Raw genomic sequence first — 24102 nt, 5'->3', positions numbered from 1 at the left:
AGCGAGAGAATTTGATTTGTGCTAGAGCCGGGAGGTGGGAGCCAAGTGGGATCCATTGCCGGTGCCGGAATTTCCGGTTCTTGAAAGCCGCCAAACGCTTCTTCCTCAACTTGAGCTTGAAACACTTCCGGAGGAGCCGGTTCTTGTAGTTGCCTTTGCCTCTTCCTAGCAAGCCTATGAACTTCTTGTTGAATCCACCTTTCCCCAAAGAGATAAATATAATGTTGGTCATTTGTAACTTGAAAGGCATTGACCCTATTGACGAAATAGTCAAGATCGAGAGGAGAGTCCTTCCAAGGGAATACAACACCCGGAGCTTGGCGAAGAGCGGGAGTGTAGGCCCTTGCCTTCTTGACCATGGCGGTGACATACGAACCAACTCGAAGAGTTCCCTTTTTCTTGCCAAGGGAGACGAGATGCTCCATAAAGTAGCGAGCACATGAAAATTTCTCGCCTCTAACCGCACACCATAAGAAGAAAAGGTCCTTGATGGGGACTTTTTCGTTTCCCTCATGCCGCCCGTTGATGGAGTAAGTGATAATGCGATGAAACACAAAGAGCGGAAGAGAGGTGATAGACTTAGCAATTGCGGTTCTCGGTTCATGCTTCACATCGGCACTAATTTCCGCCCAAAACTCGTGAATGTGAAATTCCTCAACCCGGAGATAACTAGTGGCGAAACCTTCTTCAAAACCGAAGCAATCATCAATGTCTTTGGGGGTTAGCTTGTAGGTAGTACCTTTAACTTGAAAAGTGACCCCATAAAACCTGGAACGATGATTTTCGTTAGTAATGATATGGAGAGTAGATAGTACCTCTTTCATCAAATCCTCTATAGTGTCTTCACGGTTTCCGCACACAAATTTTCGCCAACCCAAGGCATCAATGTAGGCATAGACTTGATCCGCAAGCCCATCAAAGGTCATGTTGGATAAATCGGGAAACCGAGTGCCTTCTACTTCGGCAATTTCCAAATTGGCACGGCGAGAAGCAATTTCTTCCATGTCTAAAGTCGGAAGTGGAGATGCCGAAGAAGTTTTCCCCATAGGGCGTTTGCCTTTTGAAGGAATGACTTTCTTGGGAGCCATGATATGAGTGATATGATATGAGAATGAGAAAAAAGCAAAATTTTGAAGTGTAAGGATTAAAAGTGAAGAATTTTGTTGAAGAAAAAAAATGGAAAGATGGGAGAAAGGTTGTAAATGAATGTAGCCCTCAAAATGGCTTTTTATAGGCCTTTAAAACCCTTAAAACGGTCATAAACGGCTAGTTTTTGAAAATCTAGCCGTTTTGACAAGTGTTAAAAACGGGCAAAAATTTGAAAAAAATCAACGTATCACGCCCGTGATACATGTGTAGCGCCCGTGATATAGGAAAATAGCCGTTATTTTCAAAAGCTGCCTATATCACGCCCGCGAAACACGTATCACGCCTGAGATTCAAGCAGTGGCAAAAAGATTTGCTCTCTGTTTGAATATCTCGCCCGTGATATACATATCACGCCCGAGATTCAAGCAGTAGCAAAATTCTTGCTTTCTGGTTGAACATCTCGGTCGTGATTTATACATCACGGTCGTGATACATGATATTTATAAAAAAAATGCAATTTTAATGCAAAAACACAATTTTTCACAATGTCAAGCCTTAATTCCAACACAAATGGATAATTAATGAGCAGGAAACACCAAAGTATATGAATATCATAAAATGGGATACATATACGTATTGGTCCAAGCAATGAAATCGACAAGATAAGTAAAGTAAAACATCAAATAGGCAAACCAATCATGCAATTCAATTCAAAGTGCTCCCATCAAGCATACCAAGCTCTCGAATGATAAAATTCATACGCTCTTCATTTAGAGGCTTGGTAAAAATATCCGCAAATTGGTTAGTTGTATCGATGAATTCGACTACAACGTCTCCCTTTTGCACATGATCACGTATAAAATGATGACGAATATCTATGTGTTTACTCCTAGAGTGTTGAATAGGGTTCTTGGATAGGTTAATTGCACTAGTGTTGTCACATTTGATGGGAATATGACTAAGTGTAACACCATAATCCAAAAGTTGTTGCTTAATCCAAAGGATTTGAGCACAACAACAACCGGCCGCTACATATTCGGCTTCCGCGGTTGACAAAGCCACGGATACTTGTTTCTTACTACTCCATGAGATCAAGCTATGACCCAAAAATTGGCAAGTCCCGGAGGTACTTTTACGGTCTAAAAGACAACCCGCATAGTCGGCATCGGAGTAGCCAAGCAACCTAGGGTCTACATTTCTAGGGTACCAAATTCCTAGGTTTAAAGTGCCATGCAAATACTTGAAAATACGCTTAACGGCATGCAAGTGGGATTCCTTAGGACAAGCTTGAAAACGAGCACATAGGCACACACTAAACATAATATCGGGTCTACTAGCGGTAAGATAAAGAAGTGAACCGATCATACCTCTATACATTGTAATATCAATGCATTTACCCGATTCATCCTTGTCCAATTTTGTGGTGGTACTCATAGGTGTCTTGCTACTTGAGGAAGTTTCCATGCCAAATTTCTTGAGCATTTCCTTGGTGTACTTGGATTGATTTATGAAAATGCCATCCGCATTTTGTTTGATTTGTAGTCCAAGGAAGAACTTGAGTTCCCCCATGAGACTCATCTCAAATTCCCTAGTCATACACATAGAAAAATCTCCACAAAGAGACTCATTAGTAGCACCGAATATGATATCATCAACATAGATTTGGACAAAAAGAATATCATGCTTATGAGTTTTTGTGAAAAGAGTTGTATCAACTTTTCCTTTGGAAAAACCATTTGAAAGCAAAAAATTACTCAACCTATCATACCAAGCTCTATGAGCTTGTTTTAAACCATACAAAGCCTTGTTGAGTTTGAAAACATATTGTGGATGCCGAAAATCTTCAAAACCGGGAGGTTGTTTAACATAAACTTCCTCTTCTATAAAACCATTTAAAAAAGCACTTTTGACATCCATTTGAAAAAGTTTGAAATTCATGCATGATGCATAGGCTAACAACATACGAATTGCTTCTAATCTAGCAACCGGAGCAAATGTCTCCTCATAATCAATGCCTTCCTCTTGGTTATAGCCTTGGGCAACCAATCGGGCCTTGTTTCGAGTTATTGCTCCGCTTTCATCCAACTTATTCCGATAGACCCATTTTGTTCCAATAATGGTATGACCATTAGGAGGAGGGACTAACTCCCAAACTTTATTCCTTGTGAATTCATTGAGTTCATCTTGCATAGCAATCACCCAATGTTCATCAACTAGGGCTTCACTAACTTTAGTGGGCTCGAATTGAGATAGGAATGCAACATTTGCAAAAGTACGGAATTGAGAGCGAGTGCTTACTCCCCTTGAAGTTTCACCGATAATCAACTCTTGAGGATGACTTTTGTTAAAAGCCCAATCTTTAGGTAGATCATGAATGAGTTGAGCCGGAGGAGGAGATTCGGATTCCACCTTGGACTCCTCTAGAGGTGTTTGAGTTTCCTCCACTTGACTTGTAGTAGCTCCTTGATTTTCAACCAAAGAGAGATCCTCAAAAGTACCTAAAAAGTCATGAACAAACGAGTCCTTTTCCGGAAAATCCTTGGAGGACTCATCAAATACCACATGCATAGATTCCTCAACAACTAAGGTGCGCTTGTTGAAGACTCTAAAAGACTTGCTATTAGAGGCATAACCCAAAAAGACACCTTCATCCGTTTTGGAATCAAATTTTCCAAGGTTATCCTTGGTATTTAATATGAAGCATTTGCATCCAAATACTCTAAAGTAGGATATCTTGGGTTTTCTTCCTACCCAAAGCTCATAAGAAGTTTTGTTTAAAATTGGTCTTTTAAAAATGCGATTTGAAACATAACAAGCGGTGTTCATAGCTTCGGCCCACAAGTAATGAGGTAAGTCATACTCATTGAGCATAGATCGAGCCATTTCAACCAAGGTTCGGTTTTTCCTTTCAACAACCCCATTTTGTTGAGGCGTTCTAGGAGAAGAAAAATTATGAAAAATGCCATTTTCTTCACAAAAAGATTTGAAAGATTCATTTTGAAATTCGGTTCCATGATCACTTCGAATACTTGAAATAGATAAATCTTTTTCTTTTTGAACTCGCTTTGCAAAACTTTTAAAACCGTCAAAAGCTTCATTCTTATGAGCCAAGAATATAACCCAAGTGAATCTAGAGTAGTCATCAACTAACACAAATGCATAATGCATGCCACGCAAACTAGCAACTCTCATAGGTCCACACAAGTCCATGTGAATCAATTGTAATGGTCTAGAGGTAGAAACAACATTTTTAGCTTTAAAAGAAGACTTGTGTTGTTTTTCCATTTGACAAGGTCCACACACTTTGTCTTTTGAAAAATTTAGCTTAGGCAACCCTTTAACAATTTCATCCTTGCTAACCTCATTTAAGAGGTCTAAGCTAGCATGACCAAGTCTACGGTGCCACAACCAAGATTCGTCGCTAAGTGATAGTAAACACTTGCCATCTCGGTTTTCAAGCGTATCCAAGTCAATTATGTAAGTGTTTTGTCTTCGATTTCCTTTGAAGATAACCGCGTTGTCCATTGGTTGGATAACATAGCAAGCCTTGGAATCGAAGTTGACATTATAGCCCTTATCACACAATTGACTTACACTTAAAAGATTATGTTTTAGACCATTAACAAGCCACACATTTTCTATAGAAGGAGAAGAAGAGTTACCTATCTTGCCTATCCCCACAACTTGAACTTTGGCATCATCACCGAAAGTGACATTTCCCAACTTTTTATGTTCCAATTGGGTGAAGTTGGAGATGTGGCCCGTCATGTGCCTAGAAGAGCCGCTATCGACGTACCATTTGGTTTTATTCAACACGGTTTCTTTTGGCACCTAGAATAAAAAAGCTCAACCTTTAGGTACCCAAATCACATTGGGTCCTTGGAAGTTAGCACTAGAATATTCCAAGGGAATTAACCTCAATTGGACCTTTCTAACATAACAATCAACATTCTTATGACCATATCTCATGCAATAAACACATTGAAGTCTAGGGGATATGTGAGCATAAGATGGATAGGTCTTGGCTCTAGGAGCCTCATATGAGTGAGCATAGCAATGTGCACAAGAGTGATCTATATGCATGAGCATTGTTGTGAGAATGAGCATAGGGATATGAATGAACATGATTCTTTTTCATACTTCTCTTCTCCCATTTGTGACTATATTGAGAGGCATGGGTATGTCTAGGGGGTCTTGTACCCACTTTGCTCTTAGACTTAGAAGCCACAAATGACTTAGTCTTGGGAGCTTGAGCATACCTCTTATTCACCTCTTTTGGTTTGACCAAAGAAGGAGGAACTTCTATAGAAGAAGTTTGAGGTGAAGAAGCCTTCACAAAAGTAGTCACACTTGAGGAAGAGGGGTTGTGACTATAGCCAAGTCCAAATTTTATGGTTGGGTTTCTTTGGGAATCAAGAAGATTGTCCAAAGATTCCTTCCCTTTGTGAAATCTTGAGATAGAGCTATTTAGAGAAAGAATTTCACTCTTTAGTGTTTCATTTTCCTTTAGCAAAATATTGACATCTTGCTTAGGGATAGATTCTAAAGAAGACTTTAAGTCTTGAATTTCTTTCTTCAAATTGAGCATCTCAAGTTTAGCCATAGAGGCTTCCCTTTTGAAAAGTTTTATTTTGGCATGATAGTCACTACATTTGTTAGTTAGTTCATTTATCATGTCATGACATTCATCATCAATCTCATACACCAAAGAATCATCAACCAACACATTCTCAACATTTACAACACAAGAGGCACTAGGGTTATTTTTCACAATAACAATATCACTAGAGCTATCATGAGGTTCTATCCCTACACCATCCCAAGAAATAAAAGGTAGAGTACTTACCTCGGATGGGGACTCATCAACTAGAGCCATGAAGCAAAGATTTGCTCTTGCCTCTTCTTGGCAATCTTCATCGGATTGATAATCACTTTCATCATCCCAAGTGGTGATGAATCCTTTCTTATCCTTTTGAAAGGGTTTCCTTTGCCCTTGTCGACATTCCGGTCTAATATGACCCGGTTTGCCACACCCATGACAAGTGACATCTCTTCTAGGAGTAGGAGTCTCTTGTTTGGAGTTGGATGATCTCTTGAAGTTTGAGGACTCACCCTTTTGCTCATATTTTTGAACTTGAGACTTCTTCCCTGTTCTCCATTCCCTTACTTTCTTAGACAATAGCACCATCTCTTCATCATCTTCTTCATCACTTGCATTAAGCTCCTCTTCAACCTTACTTTCAATTGCTTTAGCCTTCAAAGCAATTCCCTTAGTTTTCTCTTCTTGAGACTTCTTCAACTCTTGAATTTCCTTCATGTAGGTCATCTCATGAAGAAGTAGGTTTCCGATAAGCTCATCGGTTCTCAAATTCCTTATGTCATGTGATTCCTCAATGGCGGTTATCTTCGGTTGCCAATCAAGGAGAGGCAATGAACGAAGAATTTTGACATTGATTTCACCAAGAGTATAGTGCTTACCAAGCTTCTTGAGATTGGTGGTAATGCCAAAAAGTCTATTGGTAGTCTCGGTGACGGTCTCATTTGGCTTGTTCTTGAACCCTTCATATTCTCCAATGAGAAGCTCAACCTTCTTGTTCTTTACTTGAACCGTTCCTTCATGGTAGTTCTCAAGAATCTTCCACATATCATGAGCCGTTGTGCAATGTTGAACCCTTCCTTGCTCTTCTCTACACAAAGATGAAATGATCACACAAATAGCCTTCCAGTTGAGAGCATTAGCTAGAACTTGATCCTTGGTCCAATCTTTTCTTGGCCAAGGTATAATAGCACCATTCAACTCTTGAGTAGGAGCCACATAACCATCAAGAACCATATGCCATAAGTTCACACCATCCATATCGAGATAGTTTTCCATACGAAATTTCCAATTTGGATAATCCGTTCCATCAAAGAAGGGACGAAGAGTGTGAGTAAAGTTTTCGGTAGCCATTTGAATCGAAGAACTCGCAATTAAGCAATGAGATGAGTAACTTAGCTCCGATACCAATTGAAATCCCTAAATAGCTACCTTAGAGGGGGGTGAATAAGGTTTAGTGATTAATTAAAATTTAGTAGGAGTTTAAGAGAAGAGAAATTGACACAAGTAATTTAGAGTGGTTCGGATTACAAACCAATCCTACTCCACTACTCAATCAAGGATTGAGATTTTAGAATTCACTAATGGATTGTGCTTTAAAGCTAAACACAAACTTTACAAAAGAGATTTCCAAGAGATAATCTCAAACTCACAAAATGTTTTTCTAAGGATAAACAAAAACCTACAACACTAATAATTGAATCACAATGATTAATCAATCAACAAAGGAGGTAAGCAATCAATTAATTGATGCACAATAAATGTAGAGAGAATAAATTGAATGCTTGAGTATATGTTTTGTTGCTGGAGTGTCTAACCTCATAAATGAGGTAGACAAGGGGTATTTATAACCCCAACAACAAACCCTTGAATCTTCTAGAAGAAAACTCAAGTTTGTGCTGAAAAGGACCTTGTCGCGCCCGTGATTCCTATGTCGCGCCCGCGATATTCAAACGTCAGGAATTCAACCAATGGTTGAAGGCCACTTGTCAAGCAACTGATGGAGGGCTCTGATATAGCCGTTGGACCTTCAACGTTCATATTCATCGCGCCCGCGATGTACGTGTAGCGCCCGCGATACATTTGGAAAACCAAAGCTGTTTGATGAATGGTGTATCGCGCCCGTGATGTTATGTATCACGCCCGAGATTCATGTATCACGCCCGTGATGGAAAAGGGATCTCGGGCGCAATATGCTACTGGAACTAGTCGGAATATGGAATTTTCGATTCTCGCTAGAAAGCTCCGATTCGACCCGGGATGGTTTCTATATGTTCCTACACACTAATAAACATGATTAGGCTCTTTAAATTGATTGTCAAACTCAAAATTAGGGTTCAAATGGGACTTGGTCCAACAATATTAATCTACACCGTTTATTTTGTATTGAACGGTGTAAATCGTAAACATGACCCACTCAAATTTAAAATGAACTTGAGAAAATCTCAATTCTAATATAATCGAGAAGCCGTGAAGCGGTGCCAACTTTTCTAGAGAGCGAAAACATATTCTAGAGAGAGAAAGTCTGACTTTCTTCGATTTCGAGCGCAGGGGACGGCAATTTACGGATTTTAGCCGGATATCATCGCCTCTTAACTTGTTTCTTTCAACGTTTTGTTGTTTGTTTGAATAAATTACTCTCTTCTTTGGAGTTTTGGTGTGTTTTTGTGTGTTTTGTTTGTGGTTTGTGTGGATCCTTGATTTGTTCAATACTCTTTAGCGTTTGTTCAAACTTCACGCTCTTAAAGATTCAAGGCTTTTTTTTCATCGTTCGAAGTATCTTAGCAGCGGAACTAGTGGTTAATAGAAGTTATGGGATATGATTGGTGCCAGGAAATTCTTTACATTGGAATTTATCCTGATTTTAGTCACCTGTTAAATTTGTCTCTTTAAATTTTTATTTTTATTTCGTTTCTTTTTATAGATCAATATAGGGTTTCAGCTATTTTTGTTTTAGTTGTTTTTTTTATTTTTATTATTTTGATCTACGATGTACTTTAACGGTAGGATGTAATCTGTTAATCTATCAATATTACTACCTTTTGACAAAAAAAAATATATAATATTATTCAGATCGATGTATTTGGCCAAAATGTATAGTTTTAGCAAAATTGACAGAAGAGTCGGTATTATTATATTGATCGATCCATACATTTTTTGCCAACAATGTTAATAAAAAAAAGGCTTAATTATTTAAAAACCACCCACCTTGAACTTTTTTTTCGTTTATAACCTGATTTAGAAAAAAATTCATTTATACCCTGACGTATGTGTTTATATTTCACCTCTACCCCGGGGCACTAAATTAACCTCTTTTTATTTAGAAAAAAGTTTTAAATAATCCTTATTTTTGAATATTTTTAAAAATAAAGTATTTTTTTAATAGAAAAAAGTATAAAATAATCCTTATATTTAGTTATTTTCAATAAATAATCTTTTTTTTTTGAAATTTGGGGTAGAGGTGAAACATAAACACACACATCAGGGTATAAATGAATTTTTTTAGGTCAGAATATAAACGAAAAACAAGTTCAAGATGGGTGGTTTTTAAGTAATTAAGTCTAAAAAAAATTCCCTTCTACATTTAAATATTATGATAATTGATGCTTCTTTCATCTAACATTAAATTCCAGTACAAAACAATTACTACAATCGACTCTATAGTTAAAATAAAAGGGAAGTTCATAATTCATTTAGTAATTAGACCACTTTAGCATCTGACGACCTTTTTATGGTCATTGTTTAAACAAAATCAACTACCTTTAAAAAAAAACTCTAAAAAGAAAAAATAATTCTATTCTAAATTTATACCTATGTGGTCGGATTCATTTTGCTTTTCTTTTTTGGGTATAAAAAAGGTTTAAAACTATTAAACATCACAAAAGATAAAATAAGGTTATGGTTCAGTGCCTAATATTTTTGAAAGCTTCTTACAATACCAATCTGATAGCTTCTTCATCTTGTGTAATACTTCTCTATTTCTAGCAAAATAAGATCGAGCATTATTCATCATCACGTTAACGTCATGCTTCACTGCTTCTACCGTCCGGTAATAGTTGTTTTCTACCCTTGACCGGATAATTTCAGGACACAGCGGAACTGGATACCTGCGAAAATCCCAGACAGTTGAACGTAATAAGTTTATTCTTAAATTGTTAGAAAACCTAAAAGTTGGGAATTTGCATCATGAATGGAGAGAACCGAATGAGAATCAGTTGAAAATCCTTAATTCTAAAAATAAGATTTGAACTTCTAATTTCATAATTCTCGTACTGTATCAAAAACAGAGAGAAACAACAGAAGAGGAAATCACGGAACATATATACCTGTTGAAAAACTCCAGCTTTTGAGAATTTTCATTCAATGCTCGGATTCCATAAGAGTCCTGTTTTATATAAAGAACAATCAATCAAGACCTTCCAAACTGTTGCACATTCATGATAATAAATGAGCTAAAGATTTTACGAAGTAAAAGTTTTAGCAGATAAAAAAAGGAGGATGCTATAATATACCTTTTTTCTGCTTCCTGACAGCTCTAATTTTTCAAAAGAAGACAGCAGCTTTTCTCGAATCTCAAAATCAATAATGGGGTGCTCCCATGGCATTTCAGGATCATGCAGTTCCCAGGGACAGTGCCAATGTTGTTCACTAAAATCATTATTGTACTTTACATTGTATCTCTCCCAAGGACTATCAGGAAACTCCTCCGACTTTGCCTTGGAAGAAATGATTGTACACTCCCACCACCTACCGCCTTCCCCGTTGTCATATCTCCACCACACTTGGCAATTATCCCCACACATCCAGTTTCTACCGATAGTAGCATCATACCATGCTTTCTCAATAATAAAATCAGGAAAATCTAATAGTTCAGGGAGGGTCAAATCAAACTCTTGACCAAATACACCAGATGAAGGACTGACAAATCTGAGTCTGATATTGCAGCAGCTATCCCCGCCAGGACCGGTGTCATATTCGAGGCTTTCAACACTGCAAATTTCCACAGCACTAACATAACCCTTATTTGAACTCCAAGGAACGCATTTTTGTGAGCTAGTTGCTGATTGAATATACTGTTGATGTCCCTGAAAACCAAAAGGCGCGGTTACTAATACATAAATGAAGTAATTTCTAAGCTTAGAATTCAAAAGTAACAAAAACCATGAATCAAGATACAGACTATTAAGCACCTGTCTAAAATATACAACTTCATCACCTAGCTGAGGAATATAACGATATCCACCCTCAAGCTTTGAAAGAGTTAGCCATGACAATTTCCTTACAGAGTCGGTCAATTTCCTTGACATCGGACATGTGGGGTCATCATCATCTTGCATGTTTCTAGCAGATCTTGACCTTTCAGTCATTCTAGAATTTAAAATCTTTTCTTCAGGATGGGGCTGAATATCATCGTTCTTTGATGTTCCTGCATATTCTTTCATCCTTATATCATGTGGTTCCCTTGTAGTTGCCTTCAATTTCACTGATTTTGTTCTAAGTATTGCATCTGAAGGATTTTTTTGCAAAACATAATCCAAATCTTCTAAATTAGCCCCGTCCATGTGCGGAATTCCTTTTGTTAATTTACTGGAACCTTCATCCTTTTTCCATAATCCCAAAAGCTGTTTTTGCACGGGAAGGTAAGATGGATTTTCTGACATTAGACCAACTGCATCCTGATGTGTACTATCATTCACTTCTCTCAGAGATTTCAGTTTGGAGGAAGTTTTGATCTTTAATTTTGTTATCTTTCGAGGAGGGTTCTCTTTCAATCCCTGACCATTGCTTGTGCCAGCAAATTCATTTTCAGCAAGTGAATCAAAACCTCTGCATTTATCAGATACAGACAAATCTTTGGCTCCCTCGTCAGGAGTTCTAGTACAAGTGACAGCAGAAGCACCAGATTTTGATTGAAGATCACCTAATGATGATGATGATGATGATGCAATTGTCAAAGGTCTCTGTATTACACCAGAAAACACAGGCTCTTCAGATTTTGCACCATCTTGATCTAATTGAAACTGGTCCTCATCCCTGCACCATAACATGCATCCACTTATATAGATAATATGTATTTAAAAATATATACAAGTAGATAAATGAGTAGATATGTAGATAACATTTCAGGTCTAGCATACCCGTTAGCGTCAATCCAGCTCTCCATACATGCATCAGAATTGGCATTGAAAGTAGCAGATTGAACACCTGGCAGCATTTCTAATCTGGAATGCTGGAATGTTTGGTTCGTGACCTCTCCCAGTCTAATTTTACTTCCACTGTCCACTGCGGATCCCTTTATGTCATGTTCAACCTTTTCATGGTGTGTTACACCTGTAATATGAACTCTATTACAATTTTGAGACGGCTTCACATCAATAGCATCTGAGGAAGATGACCCCGGATCTTTATATCTTAAATCAATATTAGATTCTGGTAAAGGTCCTGGAGATGGAATCTCTTGATCACCCTGTCTCTCAATCTTGACTACGCTATCTTTTGGAGACACAGGCTTCTTAGAACGGAATGAAAGCTTGACGATTAATTTTTTCTTACTTCCAGAATTTGACTGAGATTCAACAAGTTTGGGAGGTTTAGCTATGTCTTCAACCTCAAGTACTGCAAGCTTTTCTTCTTTCGCATATTCAACTGGCATGTTTTTCATGTCGCTTTCAATGTCTGAATCTAGCAGTCCTGATTCGCTGCTGGATGCAGCTTCCTCCGAGTTGTCTTCATCATCTCCATCTGTAGATGTTTCAGTCATTTTGGGGAACATAGTTAGAGCATTGCGTGCAGCAACACGCTGAGGTCTAGATGAAATTGCCTTTGAAGACTTCCTCTTAGAGACTTTTCGGGCACTTTTAAATTTCTTAGCTCCATTGCTCCCATATACTGAGTCATCGCGCTCAGTCAAATTCCTCTTCCTAACACGCCTCCCAGAGAATTCAATCTGAAAAAGAATAATATCAGATACACTAAGGCATTTATTTCGCCAACAAAAAATGATTAGTATAGGTGAAGTACCAGTTTAGCTTTTTGTTTTCTTCTTCTTGATCGGGGAAAGCCCCCTTGCTGACTTCTTTCAATGTCAATGTCCTCCATACTACAATCTGGATCGCTGGCAGAGCTATAACATAAACTACCTCGCTCACCTTCACTGGCGCAATCCTCTGTGACATTATACTCTGAGTCATTGTCATCACTTATGACTTCATTTTCTGGTTCCCAATAAATAGCATCTATAAACTCTGGGAGAGGCTCAATCAATCTATCCAAGTCCTCCAAAGGAAGCAATTGATAATCAAAGCCTAGACTGAAATCTAGACCAACAGCAAATTTCATGGATGGAGGATGCCAGTCCACACCTAGTTCACCAAGTCGACGCTTCTGGAACATAGTTTGATAAGGTTCTGGGTATGGAAGCATACCTAAAAAAATCCCATTATACCATTTTGTCAGGGGTACTGTCCACTATAGCATCTCAAATAATCTGAAATATCTAAAGAAGTTGTAAACATACTGGAATCACAGAGAAGATCTTGAATGTTTCTTCGATATGGAGGGAGCTGTGTCTCCTGCATCATAAATAATCTCAGGTTAACAACTAATGGGTTGCAACAGGAAACTTCATTGTCAAGAATGTTATTTGCTAATATAGTTATAGGTTATCAAGATCAGTCAATTTCTGAATATTTAAAAATCCAAATAAGTAGGAAACTGAGTGCTTGTACGGTAGGTGCCAGTTGATTTTTACATACTGACTAGAAAAGAAGATATATTGGCTAGTATACTCTTTATTGCAGAAAACTTAGCTGGTCACCTCAGCATAGAGGTCAATAGATCAAAATGCTAACCATCAATCCATTTCTTACCACTACAATATGAGGTAATTTTCCTTTAAGTTTTCAGATGACTAATGCATTGATATTCATATGTATCATCACAATCAGAAACCAATTGCTTCCTATATTTTTTGGTGAAGTAACCCAGCAAGCCATGACATAAACGAAAAAATGATCAGGAAGGAAGTAATAATCAATGTGAGCTGACCTGATCAAGCACATTTCCAGAAGAATCCCTGATAAGAGGCCGATAATCCCCTAGGAAGAACTGCAGAGAAATATAATCACAAACAACAATCACAGAGCCGCTAAAAGCCTACCTTAATAAATAAGAGGAATATCCCTACCTGATCATATTTGGCATCCTTTTGGCAGTCAGCCTGGCCTGTGTTTATGAAGTGTATCTGGCCAGCATCATCTGAAAGTACTATTGACAACCCATCCCTAGATGAGAGAAAATAATGAAATACAAGAAAGAAGAAAAAAAAAATACTTCCGAGAAACTCTGAGCAGAACAGAAAGTGAGAAAAACAATTTGAAAATGTTATGAGATGTCAGTAACAAATTCAAGATCCCATGAAAAATAACATCATGCAGATTGAACTGCTCAAGAGTGTCAAACTACCCTATATACACCTTATTGCTCACATGAAACATGAGAAATAAGGGAATTCATAACTATCTCATATCTCAAACATGAACTCGTGCCAAGCCTCATTCTAAACCCTATGCATTAGAACTTCAAGAGGCACAAAATGGTCCGTAAACTTTTAGTATTAATGGAAAGAAATGCAGGCGCAGGCAGTATGCAGTTATTAATTTGTTGACAAAAACTGCAAGCAACACATGAAAATTATTCATCTAGGGTATCAGCATCTTATAAAAGCAGAATACAAAATAACAATCATAGAATATTTTAGTGTACACTTACGGAGAAAACTTCCCATCAACCAACTTGAGACGTCCAAATCCAATTTCATATATGTGAATAGGAATTCCTTCCCATATCTATAATTAACATATTAAAGAGCAACATAAGCAACAAGCAGTAGCAGCTCAGTAGCTCATTTAAAACTTATGGAGTCGGAAACATACATCCCAGACTATTGTCCTTCCATCATACCCAGCACTCATAGCTATCCGAGGATTGAAAGGATGGACATCTAAAACATAAGACTGCCAGAAAGTCAATATGAAAAAGTCAACCTTTGGGGAAAATTATAAAATACTATAAGAAAAAGTTCTGATGCCATACATAAGAGATAAAATAAAATTTTCAGATCAGTAAAGCTATGCACCAAATAGTAAATAACAAGTTTAAGAGAAGTTCAAGCTAAGCCAAAGTTGCTATAAAGAAAACATGAAGTTAGATTAGATCATGATAAGATTCTGTAGTGATCCGGAATAGGCTCAATAAGGAAGACAGACATAAACATAAAACTTAACATCTGCCATCCATAGGAATCAGAACATGAATAAGCCACTTACAGATGCTGTGTGACCAGTCAAAGAATGAACTAAAGCACTATTTGAGGCGTTCCAAACACATATTCTGCAATCTGCATAAATTAAACAGATTTCAACACGAAAATAAAAAATTTAAGCAGCAAATCTTGAACATGTCCAGTGTTAACTTAAAAGAGATTAACTATCTACAGAAATATTTTTATAAAATGCGGATCACCAATCTCTCTCCATTAACAAGACTGGGATCCAAATTTGCAACAACACAAACATTATTTCCTTGCATGTGCTTCTCCCTATCATAACCTTCTGCATCCTCTGATATGTAAACATCAGTTCTTGGAATGAAAAACATTATATTTCCTTCCCTTTTAAATTTGAACCTCAAAGCACTTTGATGGCCTCCCATTAAGATGCATGTCAAAAGTTACTCCAAGTCTCCAACAGCTTTTTCGGAAGTAGTAAAGATGGGAAAGATTTCCCGTAGAAAAAAGCACAAAATGTGCGGCATTTAAAAGAGAGATTTTAAAATAATTGGAAAAGGCAAAGCCATACAAGAAAATTAAAATGTTATAGATAATGATCTTACCCATTATAGCTGCCAGCACAAAGCGATTATCCAAGCTCCACACAATCATATTAACACCGCGAGGAGTTGGGAGAATTCTCTGACGGGGACCTCCCCGGGGAGGTTGCGGAGGCAATGGGGGAGGTGGAACTTTCAGGTGAAATGACTTTTCCCAACGTAAAGACTTACCCTAAGATAAGAAACAACTGAAATCAGAACATTTAAAATTTCTGCAGCGCACAAGAAATCGGAAATAGGAGAGAAAATATGACTCCCAAAACCAAAAATTTGAAAACACAACAAAAAAATTTGTTTAAAGGATTCTCACATGGGATCTACGTGACTTAGGAACCCATATAATTGCACTTCCATCACGAGAGCATGTAACTATGTTGTCATGACAGAACCTGAGAATAATTATATGTGGATTGTACACTCATCAAAAAGTAGAATTGTCTCTACGCCCGGACAAAAGAACTTTAGTATAAATACACTGAAAGATTGTATCTATAGTGAAAAGAGAATATAAAGACAAACCAGGAATTTTTAAATTTGGGAACATTCTCCTCCTTCAAAATGTCGGAGAATGAAGATCTTGAAGCAACAGCACAGCCACTATAGATGGAAGCAACATCATTCATGTCAGACTATGCAAGGAAAAATTATGTACTTGCAAGGAATGACTAACCTGAACTGAACATAGTTGACATCATTCTGATGACCAGATAACACCTCAATCTCATGAATTGTTTGATTGGAATCATCTGGGCCAGATTTGCTGGCACTCCAAACCTGCAAGTTTTTAATTCTTATTAAAGATGTGAAACTAAAATTTTGAGTAATATCAACACAAATCCTATAAATAAGCAATAAAAAATGAGCCACAAGTAATTTCAGAGAGTTAAAATGTTCCACACACCCTTGCATAAGTGTCAGAACTACCAGTGACAAAGACAGTGCCATTGGCATTGTAAGCACAACACAATATCTGATTGCTTTGTGTACCATTGCTTGAGGACGGCCCATTGTTCTTACCTGCAGAAAATTCTCAATTCATAAAGCGTTCCTCAGCAGTAAAATCAGGTCTAAAAAAATAAGCTGTGGACAATCCTCTAACCAGAAAAACCATCTGAAGGTCTTGGCACAAAAATTTGTGGATTGCATTGGGAGTATCTCGCATCCCAGATTCGACAAGTTCCATCGTCCGATGACCTACATAACTATATCTGACTGAGTAACAAATCCCAAAAACAAGGAAAATGCATAATCTAGGAAAACAATTGCATATATTTTACATAAAAGATGAAATCAAACTTGTCACGATGATACATGTACAAATATTGCCACATCATTTCATGACGCACACCATAACCAAGATGCTAACCGTTTAGCCAGTAAACTTTTCCTACCAAACAATTTCAAAACAAAGGACATGCAATATTGAAGCTACTTCCACCTGACATTAAGTTATCAATGTGGCATAGCCACATTAAATGCCAAATCCGTTTGTATGATTGTTAGTACAGATAGTGTTACACTAACGACGTCCAGGAAAAAAAATCATAGGAGCCAAAACAAATTTCTATCACAAATTCTCGTCTGGAATAAGGCTTAAGTTAAAGGAAACCTTCCAAATCAGAAAAATAACCAAACCAGAACAAACTGAGTAATTTTATAGAAGAATTCCAAACAAAGTCCCAAAAATCAGCACTCACGATAGAAGCTGATATGCAGCATTGGGCCTGGGACTAAATGCAATGGCAGTAACAGCACTAGTGTGACCCCTCAAGACTGAAATCGGCACCCCATCTGGCAAGCGCCACTGCAGCAGACCAGAAAAAATACTTAATAGTTATCCAATAATATGCAGCAGAGCACACTTAAAAGTGAAGAGCAGCACTCTTACAACTCGGATGCTGAAATCATTAGAAGCAGATGCCACTAAAGTGTTATTTGAAGTTACAGCCAAGTCAGTGATGTCACCCTTGAGAAAATAAAATGAGAAGATTAAAGCAAAATAGAGAGGGCAAAGATTTCATAAGGCTACAATGAAGGGATAGAGACGCCATATTGTGCAAATGCAATCTAAACTCACTTCATGCCCTCGGCAGCTTGCCAAGCAAAATGCAGTTTCCATAGACCAAATCTTGACAAGACGATCATCTGAACCAGTAATTACGTATCTCCCAGACCGGTCAAATATAGCTGCACAGAAATAGACAGCAATGTTGGAAAACATTTTTTTTATGAAAGCTGTTTAGAGAAATACTACATTGAACTTAACATATGTAAAAGTGGGATTAGCCCACATATGTTGTGTGTGTGAATGGACCTGTGTTTATATATTAAAAGGGGCTCTCCACTTGATACCAATTGGTTTTAAATTGGAATGTAACATGGTATCAGAGCCTTGTCCATTCACACAATCTAAAATCTATATTTGGCCCGGCACACGCAATGCGTGAGGGGGATCCGTTGCACTGCTCGGTCGCGCTACGGGGAGTGTTGAAGTGGGATTATCCCACTTCTGTTGTGTGTGTATGAATGTAAATGTGTTTATATATTAGTTGAGCCTCTCCACTTGATACCAATTGGTTTTAAGATGGAATCTAACACAAGAATGGAAAAGAAATGAAAATGATAGGCATGATGTGGAAAAAAAAATTGACAAAGAAAACACATCCTTAGATCTTTACAAATTATTTGTAATTTAAGAAATTAATACTATTGTTTCCTGAAGTAGTTTGGTAAATAAAATCAATGATAATAGTCGATCTAAAAGAAGATTTCTGAAGTTATTTCAAAGATCTGGAGATTAACTTACTTAAAACATCATAGACCAAATAAGAAAGAAGAAAAAGACTACATGCCATACAAAGGTGTTCATGCAGCCAAAACGAATAATATATTCATTGAATCAGAGTTAAGAGCCAAAAAGGCCAAAAAGACCACAAGTTAAAAATTAAAAGCATTAGAATAGTACCATACCACAATAGACAGCATCACGGTGTCCCCTCAACTTTTTAATGGTTTGCATCTTTTGCACCATAGTCAATGGCTTAGCAATTGTGTAGCATGTTGACCGAATGGAAGGAGCACGATGGTGCTTTACAAAACCTCCTCCTATTTCCCTTAAACCTAAACCATGCACCTGATCTGCCTGCATATGAGGCCAACGCAGGTGCACAGGCAGACACTTAACTTGCTTGTACATACTCCTATCAGCTGTAAACAAACAGAAAATCAAATTTTGGGATGAAAGGGATAAAACAAGATGAATATCCAAAACCCTGAAAGAACCTATAATATACAAAGTACACCAGAAGAAATACATGCTAAAAAGAAAAAGAAAAAAATCTTTGGGCATTGACATGGTTAGTATTTTGTACTTGAAAAAACTAAAAAAATATCTGTGCTCTTATATCAATTATATTTTTTTTGGGTGGAATTTCACAACATATGCAATTCTAAAAGAAGCCTAATTGGGCGACTTGACACATTTTTATGCAAGGACATCATATGTTTCTGTTTTGGTTTCACCTAAAAAAATTCAAGATACAAGTAACCTAGATCTATGACTCATAATTATTGCATGACATGGATTCACTCATGTGTCGAACCTACTTCCTCTTGAATGCAAAGTATAATTTTTTACGCAAAAAGCAGCAGTGACAACAGCAGACAGAAAAGTTTAAATTTGGTAGAAGAAAGTAGAAAGGTCACATCAGAGTAAGTATGTTGGTAAGCATTGGCAAGTTTAGGACAGGATAGCCCGATGTTATCACATACAATCCAAAAGCGAAAAGGAACCACATCCCAACAGAGTAGGAACATCGGCTGCACTTGGAACATCAACATCAGCTGCATTTGTAGAATTAGCTGTATCTCTGCTATCCACAGGACAGTCTGCATGCAGTAGCAGTTGCTTCAAAAGCTTTATCAAATGATCTTTCTCAATATGAGGATACCTGATAGTTATAGAAATGACAAATCTAAGTTGGTCACAATAAAATTATATGTAAATAAACAGGGCACAAAAAAGCAAAGTATCTATATTGATATCCATACTATAGAGCTCCATATTAAGCATTAAGCATCAATTGATATTTTGACAAATAGATTGACCACAAATTGCCTAGTGGTATTATTCATTTAAATGAAATATGAAAAGTTAAAACTTGTAGAATTCAAAAGCCTAATGGTTATGAATTGAAATTTTTATACGTACAATTAATATTATAAGTAAATTTAATATAAATAAATTTTAAAAAATTATGATTATTTAAAAGTTTTAATATATTAATAGTGTTTATAGGTTATTTTATATGAATAGTTTTTAAAAATTTAATCAATAAACTATTATAGTATTATATGTTATGGACTATAAAAACTTATGAAATTTGATCAATTAAATTTTTTTAAAATTCTGATTATAAAATTTTAAAAGTTTTAATATATTAATAGTGTTTATAGATTATAGAATTTAAATATTTTGATGATCATGGATATTTTGACAAGTGTTTATAGATTATAGAATTTAAATTTTTTGATGATCATGGATATTTTGACAAGTGGATTGACCACAATTTTCCAAGTGGGAAATTTTTCATTTTAAATTGATTTATTATTTTATTAACCATTTCTTTATTAATTAATATTAATGTTTATTAGTTTTAAATATAAAAAGTTGAAAGTTATAAAATTTTAAAAGTACAATGGCTATCAAATTTGAAGATTCTAATGTATAATTAATGTTTATAAGTAATTTAATATAGAGTTTTAATAAATCAATAATATTGTTAAAAAGTTATGGTTATAAATTTTAAAAGTTTTAATATGTAATAATGTATATATGTTAGTATTATATATGAATAGTTTTTATAAAATTTAATCAATGAATTTATTGTATTAGTAAATTAATAGATTTAATTAATATAAATAAACTTAATAATTTAATTTATTGTAAGTTATAGAAATGAATTTTTCAAAAAAACCTAATCAATAAATTTTATTTTATAATCATATTAAATTAATAAATAATTTAAGAATACATCTTGTTGAACATTACATATATTTAAAATAACATAATATAAATAAAAAACTTTAATTATGACATTTAAAAGATTTTTTATGTTATTAAGATTAGAATATAAGTTTTTAAAATTTAATTTAAAGAATTAAAATTTTAAACTTCTATAATTTTATAAATTTGATGGTGATACAATTTGTACAGTTTTTATTTATGTTTATAAGTTATAATATTTCAAAAGTTCTGATAAATTATTAATATTTATAGGTTATGAAACAAAATGTATTTCCAACATTTAGTTTTAAATTTAATTAATATACTTTTAAAAGTTGTATGGCTATGAAAATTAAAGAGTTATGATGTATTAATAATATTTATAGGTTATTAAATATGACTTTTTTAAGTTTAATTACTACATTTAACTATATTATATTAACAAATAATAAAATGTAATTAATATTAGAAAGTTAAGTAATTTAATTAAATGCAAATTAAAAATTTGGTAAAATTTATAAATCTAACTATATTAAATTTATAAATTTAATTTAAATTTACATCTTATATCAAAAAATTAAATTTAAAAAATTATAAAATTATTCAATCTCAGTACGCAACGCGCGGGCATCCACTTAGTTCCAATCAAAACAAAAGAAAATTATACTTTTGCGATGAGATCATCCTAGCATATTTTGAAATACAAAGACCTCGGATAAAAATTGAAAAAGAAAAGGAGAATATATCATAACCATTAATGCTTTATGAGAACAAAACAATATAAAGAATAAAAAGAGTCTATGAGCCTTGCATATAGTATTTAACATTGATAAAAATACTGTTTATGATATATAAGAAGCTCTTTTTAAAGAAAAAGTACCATTAAAGATGTTCTTAGATCAAACTCGCCATTATCAAAACCAGCCTTATTTAAGTCCTCGTACTAATTAATTTTGTACCACATGTTCATTTTATTCAGAATGGACTATAAAAAAGAACTTCATTCTTAAGCAAGATCTACTTATTTTGGGAAATGCATCTCTAATTAATAAGCTTTCAAAATGGTAGAAGTAAACAGGATTAAGCTTCCTGCAGCATCAATTTGATGGTAAAATTATTTTGGGGATAAAAAATTTTCTATAGGACAGCTTAAACTTCCAAAACTATATCATCAATCGAGACAATTCCCATATATGGAAATGCTCCAGGCTAGAGTTTCTGTAAATAATACTAAGCAGCTAAGATGACAGATTAATGATTGTCAACCACCGAAACAATATCACATACTGAAATTCTAAAAACTCCCATTTATTTAAAGAAAATGAAACATATTTACCTCTCCGTTAATTTATTATAGCTTAAAGGAAGAGACACACCAGCATCATCATCATCTCCACTACATTCACCTTTTCTTGAAAACCATGCATGATATCTTCTTGGAAGAAGCTCATGTTCCAAGAGTTCATCCTTAAACACACTATAAGTCCTTTGACAAGGCCCAGAAGATATGAAACTCAAAATCAGAAAATAAACTTCCCTAAGGTCTAGATCAAAATCAGGCCTCTTTTGTCTTGTAGAGGCCTTCTCCACCATGTTTTTCGGAGAACATAAAGGCGCCTTACTAATAGAAGAGGCACAAATCCGCAAGTCCATTTATTTGTACAACCTGAAGAGACAATGCACGTATTCAGTAATATTTCACCCAAAATATTGCATATAAAGACAAAATAACGCTAATATATAGCAGGTATTCTATGAAATTACACATTTTACATACAATAAATAAACTCAAATTTTGGCACATCTACAAGAAGACCATAACAGTATCAATCGAATGGAATGATGATTTTCACTGTCTTAATAAGCAAATATATAAGAGAAAAACAACCGCCAAAGGACACCCAAAAACCCCAAATCCATGAACTAGAAAATATTGCAAAAACATATGCACAAGATGCCAAGGTATTGATTATAGTAGCCATACTCAGTGATACAAGATCTCATAATGATGTGAACCATCAGTAACATGTGCTGGCCCCATCAAATGTCTTTTATAATGTACATCTGAAATTCATTACAAGAACCCTAGCAAACATGCCTTTTCATTCCTAAGGAACTCTAATCGCAGTTACATAATTTTCTTGCTCGTTTGCATCAATTATGCACTCAAATTCTACATCAAACAAGGTCCGCATAATGTTTCACGATTGCATCACGCTGAACATGTCATTACTTCCAAAAACCTAAAGATGTTAAAATTAGCAATAAATCGAGAATCATAACAAACAAAAAGAGCACAGGAATACTCAAAATCACAATAATAATCTCGATCATGGCTATCTAAGCTACGCGTATGCCATTTATTTGCCAGAAAAACCCTAGGTCAAGCTTGATAGAAACCAAAAAACAATTGGTACAAAATCTCAAACACAAATCTGATATGATATAATAATCCATTGAGAAACCTATTTAAACCGAAGATCACACTAAGATACTCCTCTCGTCGTACTCTATCCGTAAATAAGTAAATATTAGCCTATAAAAGCTAGCATAATAAAAAAACTCTAAAATCTATCTTCAAACTGAAATTACTTTATTTGTATATTTAGGTTACAATAATGGTAAATAAACAGACGCGACTTACAATTAGATAGACATCAATTCAGGTAACAATTAGCCAAGAAAAAAAACAAAATTACATCCCAAAATTAACATAATGCAGTTCACACTAACATTAAAATTATACATCAAAACAACCTAACTCACCGAATAAGCATAAAAGGAGTTATTATTGTTGATTAAAAGCAAAGATAGATCTTCTCCTTGTATTACCATTAAAATTACCTTGAATGGAGATGAGAAACGCCGAGCTTCTTCTTCTTGCAGTCAAGTCAAGGCAGTGATGCAGAGGGATTCATGAAATTGCTTCAGAGTTAATCAAATTTTAATGGCGGATTGAGGATGAGGGATGTGAAGAGAGAGCACTGTTACATTTTAAAATTTGGTTTGCTGTTGTTCTTGATTTCTTTCTGTGAGTCGTTTTTTCTGTACACGCGAAATGAAATTTAATGAAGAAATTGGAGGGATTTTTTTTATTAATCCGTAAAATATTTTACGAGATTTTTCGATGTAATGGTTGTATTTATATATGCAACTAAGGTGAATGCACGAATATATTCGGGCATTTTTGTACTACAATGACTACTATACCCATGAGATTTTTGTTTTGTCCCTTTTGTATAGCTGTACATTCTTGTGAAATCAAGGCTACATTTGTCTTTCTTGGGTGGATATGGAATTAGGAATTTTTTTTTTCTTTTGCCATGGATGGATTTATTTAATAAGGCACTAATTTTTGCTGTTTTAATTGTTTTTGATCTATCAGAGTATTATTTTTATGACAAAGTGTGTAATTTATTTGTATTTGGTAATATATTTCGGATTATTTAAATATTTATTAAAATACACATAAAAAGTAACATACTGAAATAGTTAAAATAATATTTTCAAAATAAATTCATGC

General features: G+C 35.2%; 2 protein-coding genes across 4 annotated transcripts; both read right to left on the bottom strand.

Annotated features, from left to right (window-relative positions):
• Positions 1–5125: 5125 nt before the first annotated feature.
• On the bottom strand, positions 5126–7039 carry LOC126687857 (uncharacterized). The gene is made up of 2 exons (XM_050382411.1): positions 5737–7039; positions 5126–5631 (listed from the first exon to the last, which is right to left on the bottom strand). Exons 1-2 carry the CDS (start codon positions 7037–7039, stop codon positions 5126–5128), a joined length of 1809 nt encoding a protein of 602 aa, XP_050238368.1.
• A 2310-nt stretch (positions 7040–9349) lies between these two features.
• Positions 9350–23717, bottom strand: LOC126687133 (uncharacterized). Of its 3 annotated transcripts, none has more exons than XM_050381536.2 (25): positions 23412–23717; positions 21916–22245; positions 19346–19524; positions 18545–18781; positions 17652–17761; positions 17463–17540; positions 17272–17378; positions 16674–16768; positions 16476–16591; positions 16245–16348; positions 16094–16171; positions 15885–15963; positions 15578–15746; positions 15013–15083; positions 14620–14700; positions 14456–14532; positions 13872–13968; positions 13733–13792; positions 13203–13257; positions 12707–13110; positions 11824–12632; positions 10876–11719; positions 10198–10770; positions 10012–10070; positions 9350–9792 (listed from the first exon to the last, which is right to left on the bottom strand). In XM_050381536.2, the coding sequence occupies exons 2-25, from the start codon at positions 22230–22232 to the stop codon at positions 9582–9584; spliced, it is 5010 nt and encodes a 1669-aa protein (XP_050237493.1). In that variant the 5' UTR covers positions 22233–22245; positions 23412–23717; the 3' UTR covers positions 9350–9581. The 3 variants fall into 3 exon arrangements, with proteins under 3 accessions (XP_050237493.1, XP_050237492.1, XP_050237494.1); XM_050381535.2 differs by having other exon boundaries at positions 23424–23717; XM_050381537.2 differs by lacking the exons at positions 21916–22245; positions 23412–23717 and having other exon boundaries at positions 19280–19437.
• Between the last annotated feature and the right edge of the window lie 385 nt (positions 23718–24102).

The sequence above is a fragment of the Mercurialis annua genome, linkage group LG6 (genome assembly GCF_937616625.2).
Source record: "Mercurialis annua linkage group LG6, ddMerAnnu1.2, whole genome shotgun sequence".
Classification (NCBI taxonomy): Eukaryota; Viridiplantae; Streptophyta; class Magnoliopsida; order Malpighiales; family Euphorbiaceae; genus Mercurialis; species Mercurialis annua.
The sequence above is the reverse complement of the archived record's forward strand: the minus strand, read 5'-3'. Positions and strand labels throughout refer to the sequence as shown.

What these genes read in the sequence shown, in the direction of transcription:
- LOC126687857 (XM_050382411.1), bottom strand. Translation starts at nt 7,039, where the DNA reads ATGGCTACCGAAAACTTTACTCACACTCTTCGTCCCTTCTTTGATGGA. An exon ending in TGAACTAACTAACAAATGTA is followed by an intron (nt 5,632 to 5,736) that starts GTGACTATCATG and finishes AGTCTTCTTTAG; the next exon opens with AATCTATCCCTAAGCAAGAT.
- LOC126687133 (XM_050381536.2), bottom strand. Translation starts at nt 22,232, where the DNA reads ATGGACTTGCGGATTTGTGCCTCTTCTATTAGTAAGGCGCCTTTATGT. An exon ending in TGACTGGTCACACAGCATCT is followed by an intron (nt 14,701 to 15,012) that starts GTAAGTGGCTTA and finishes ACTTTCTGGCAG; the next exon opens with TCTTATGTTTTAGATGTCCA. An exon ending in AGATCTTCTCTGTGATTCCA is followed by an intron (nt 13,111 to 13,202) that starts GTATGTTTACAA and finishes GGATTTTTTTAG; the next exon opens with GTATGCTTCCATACCCAGAA.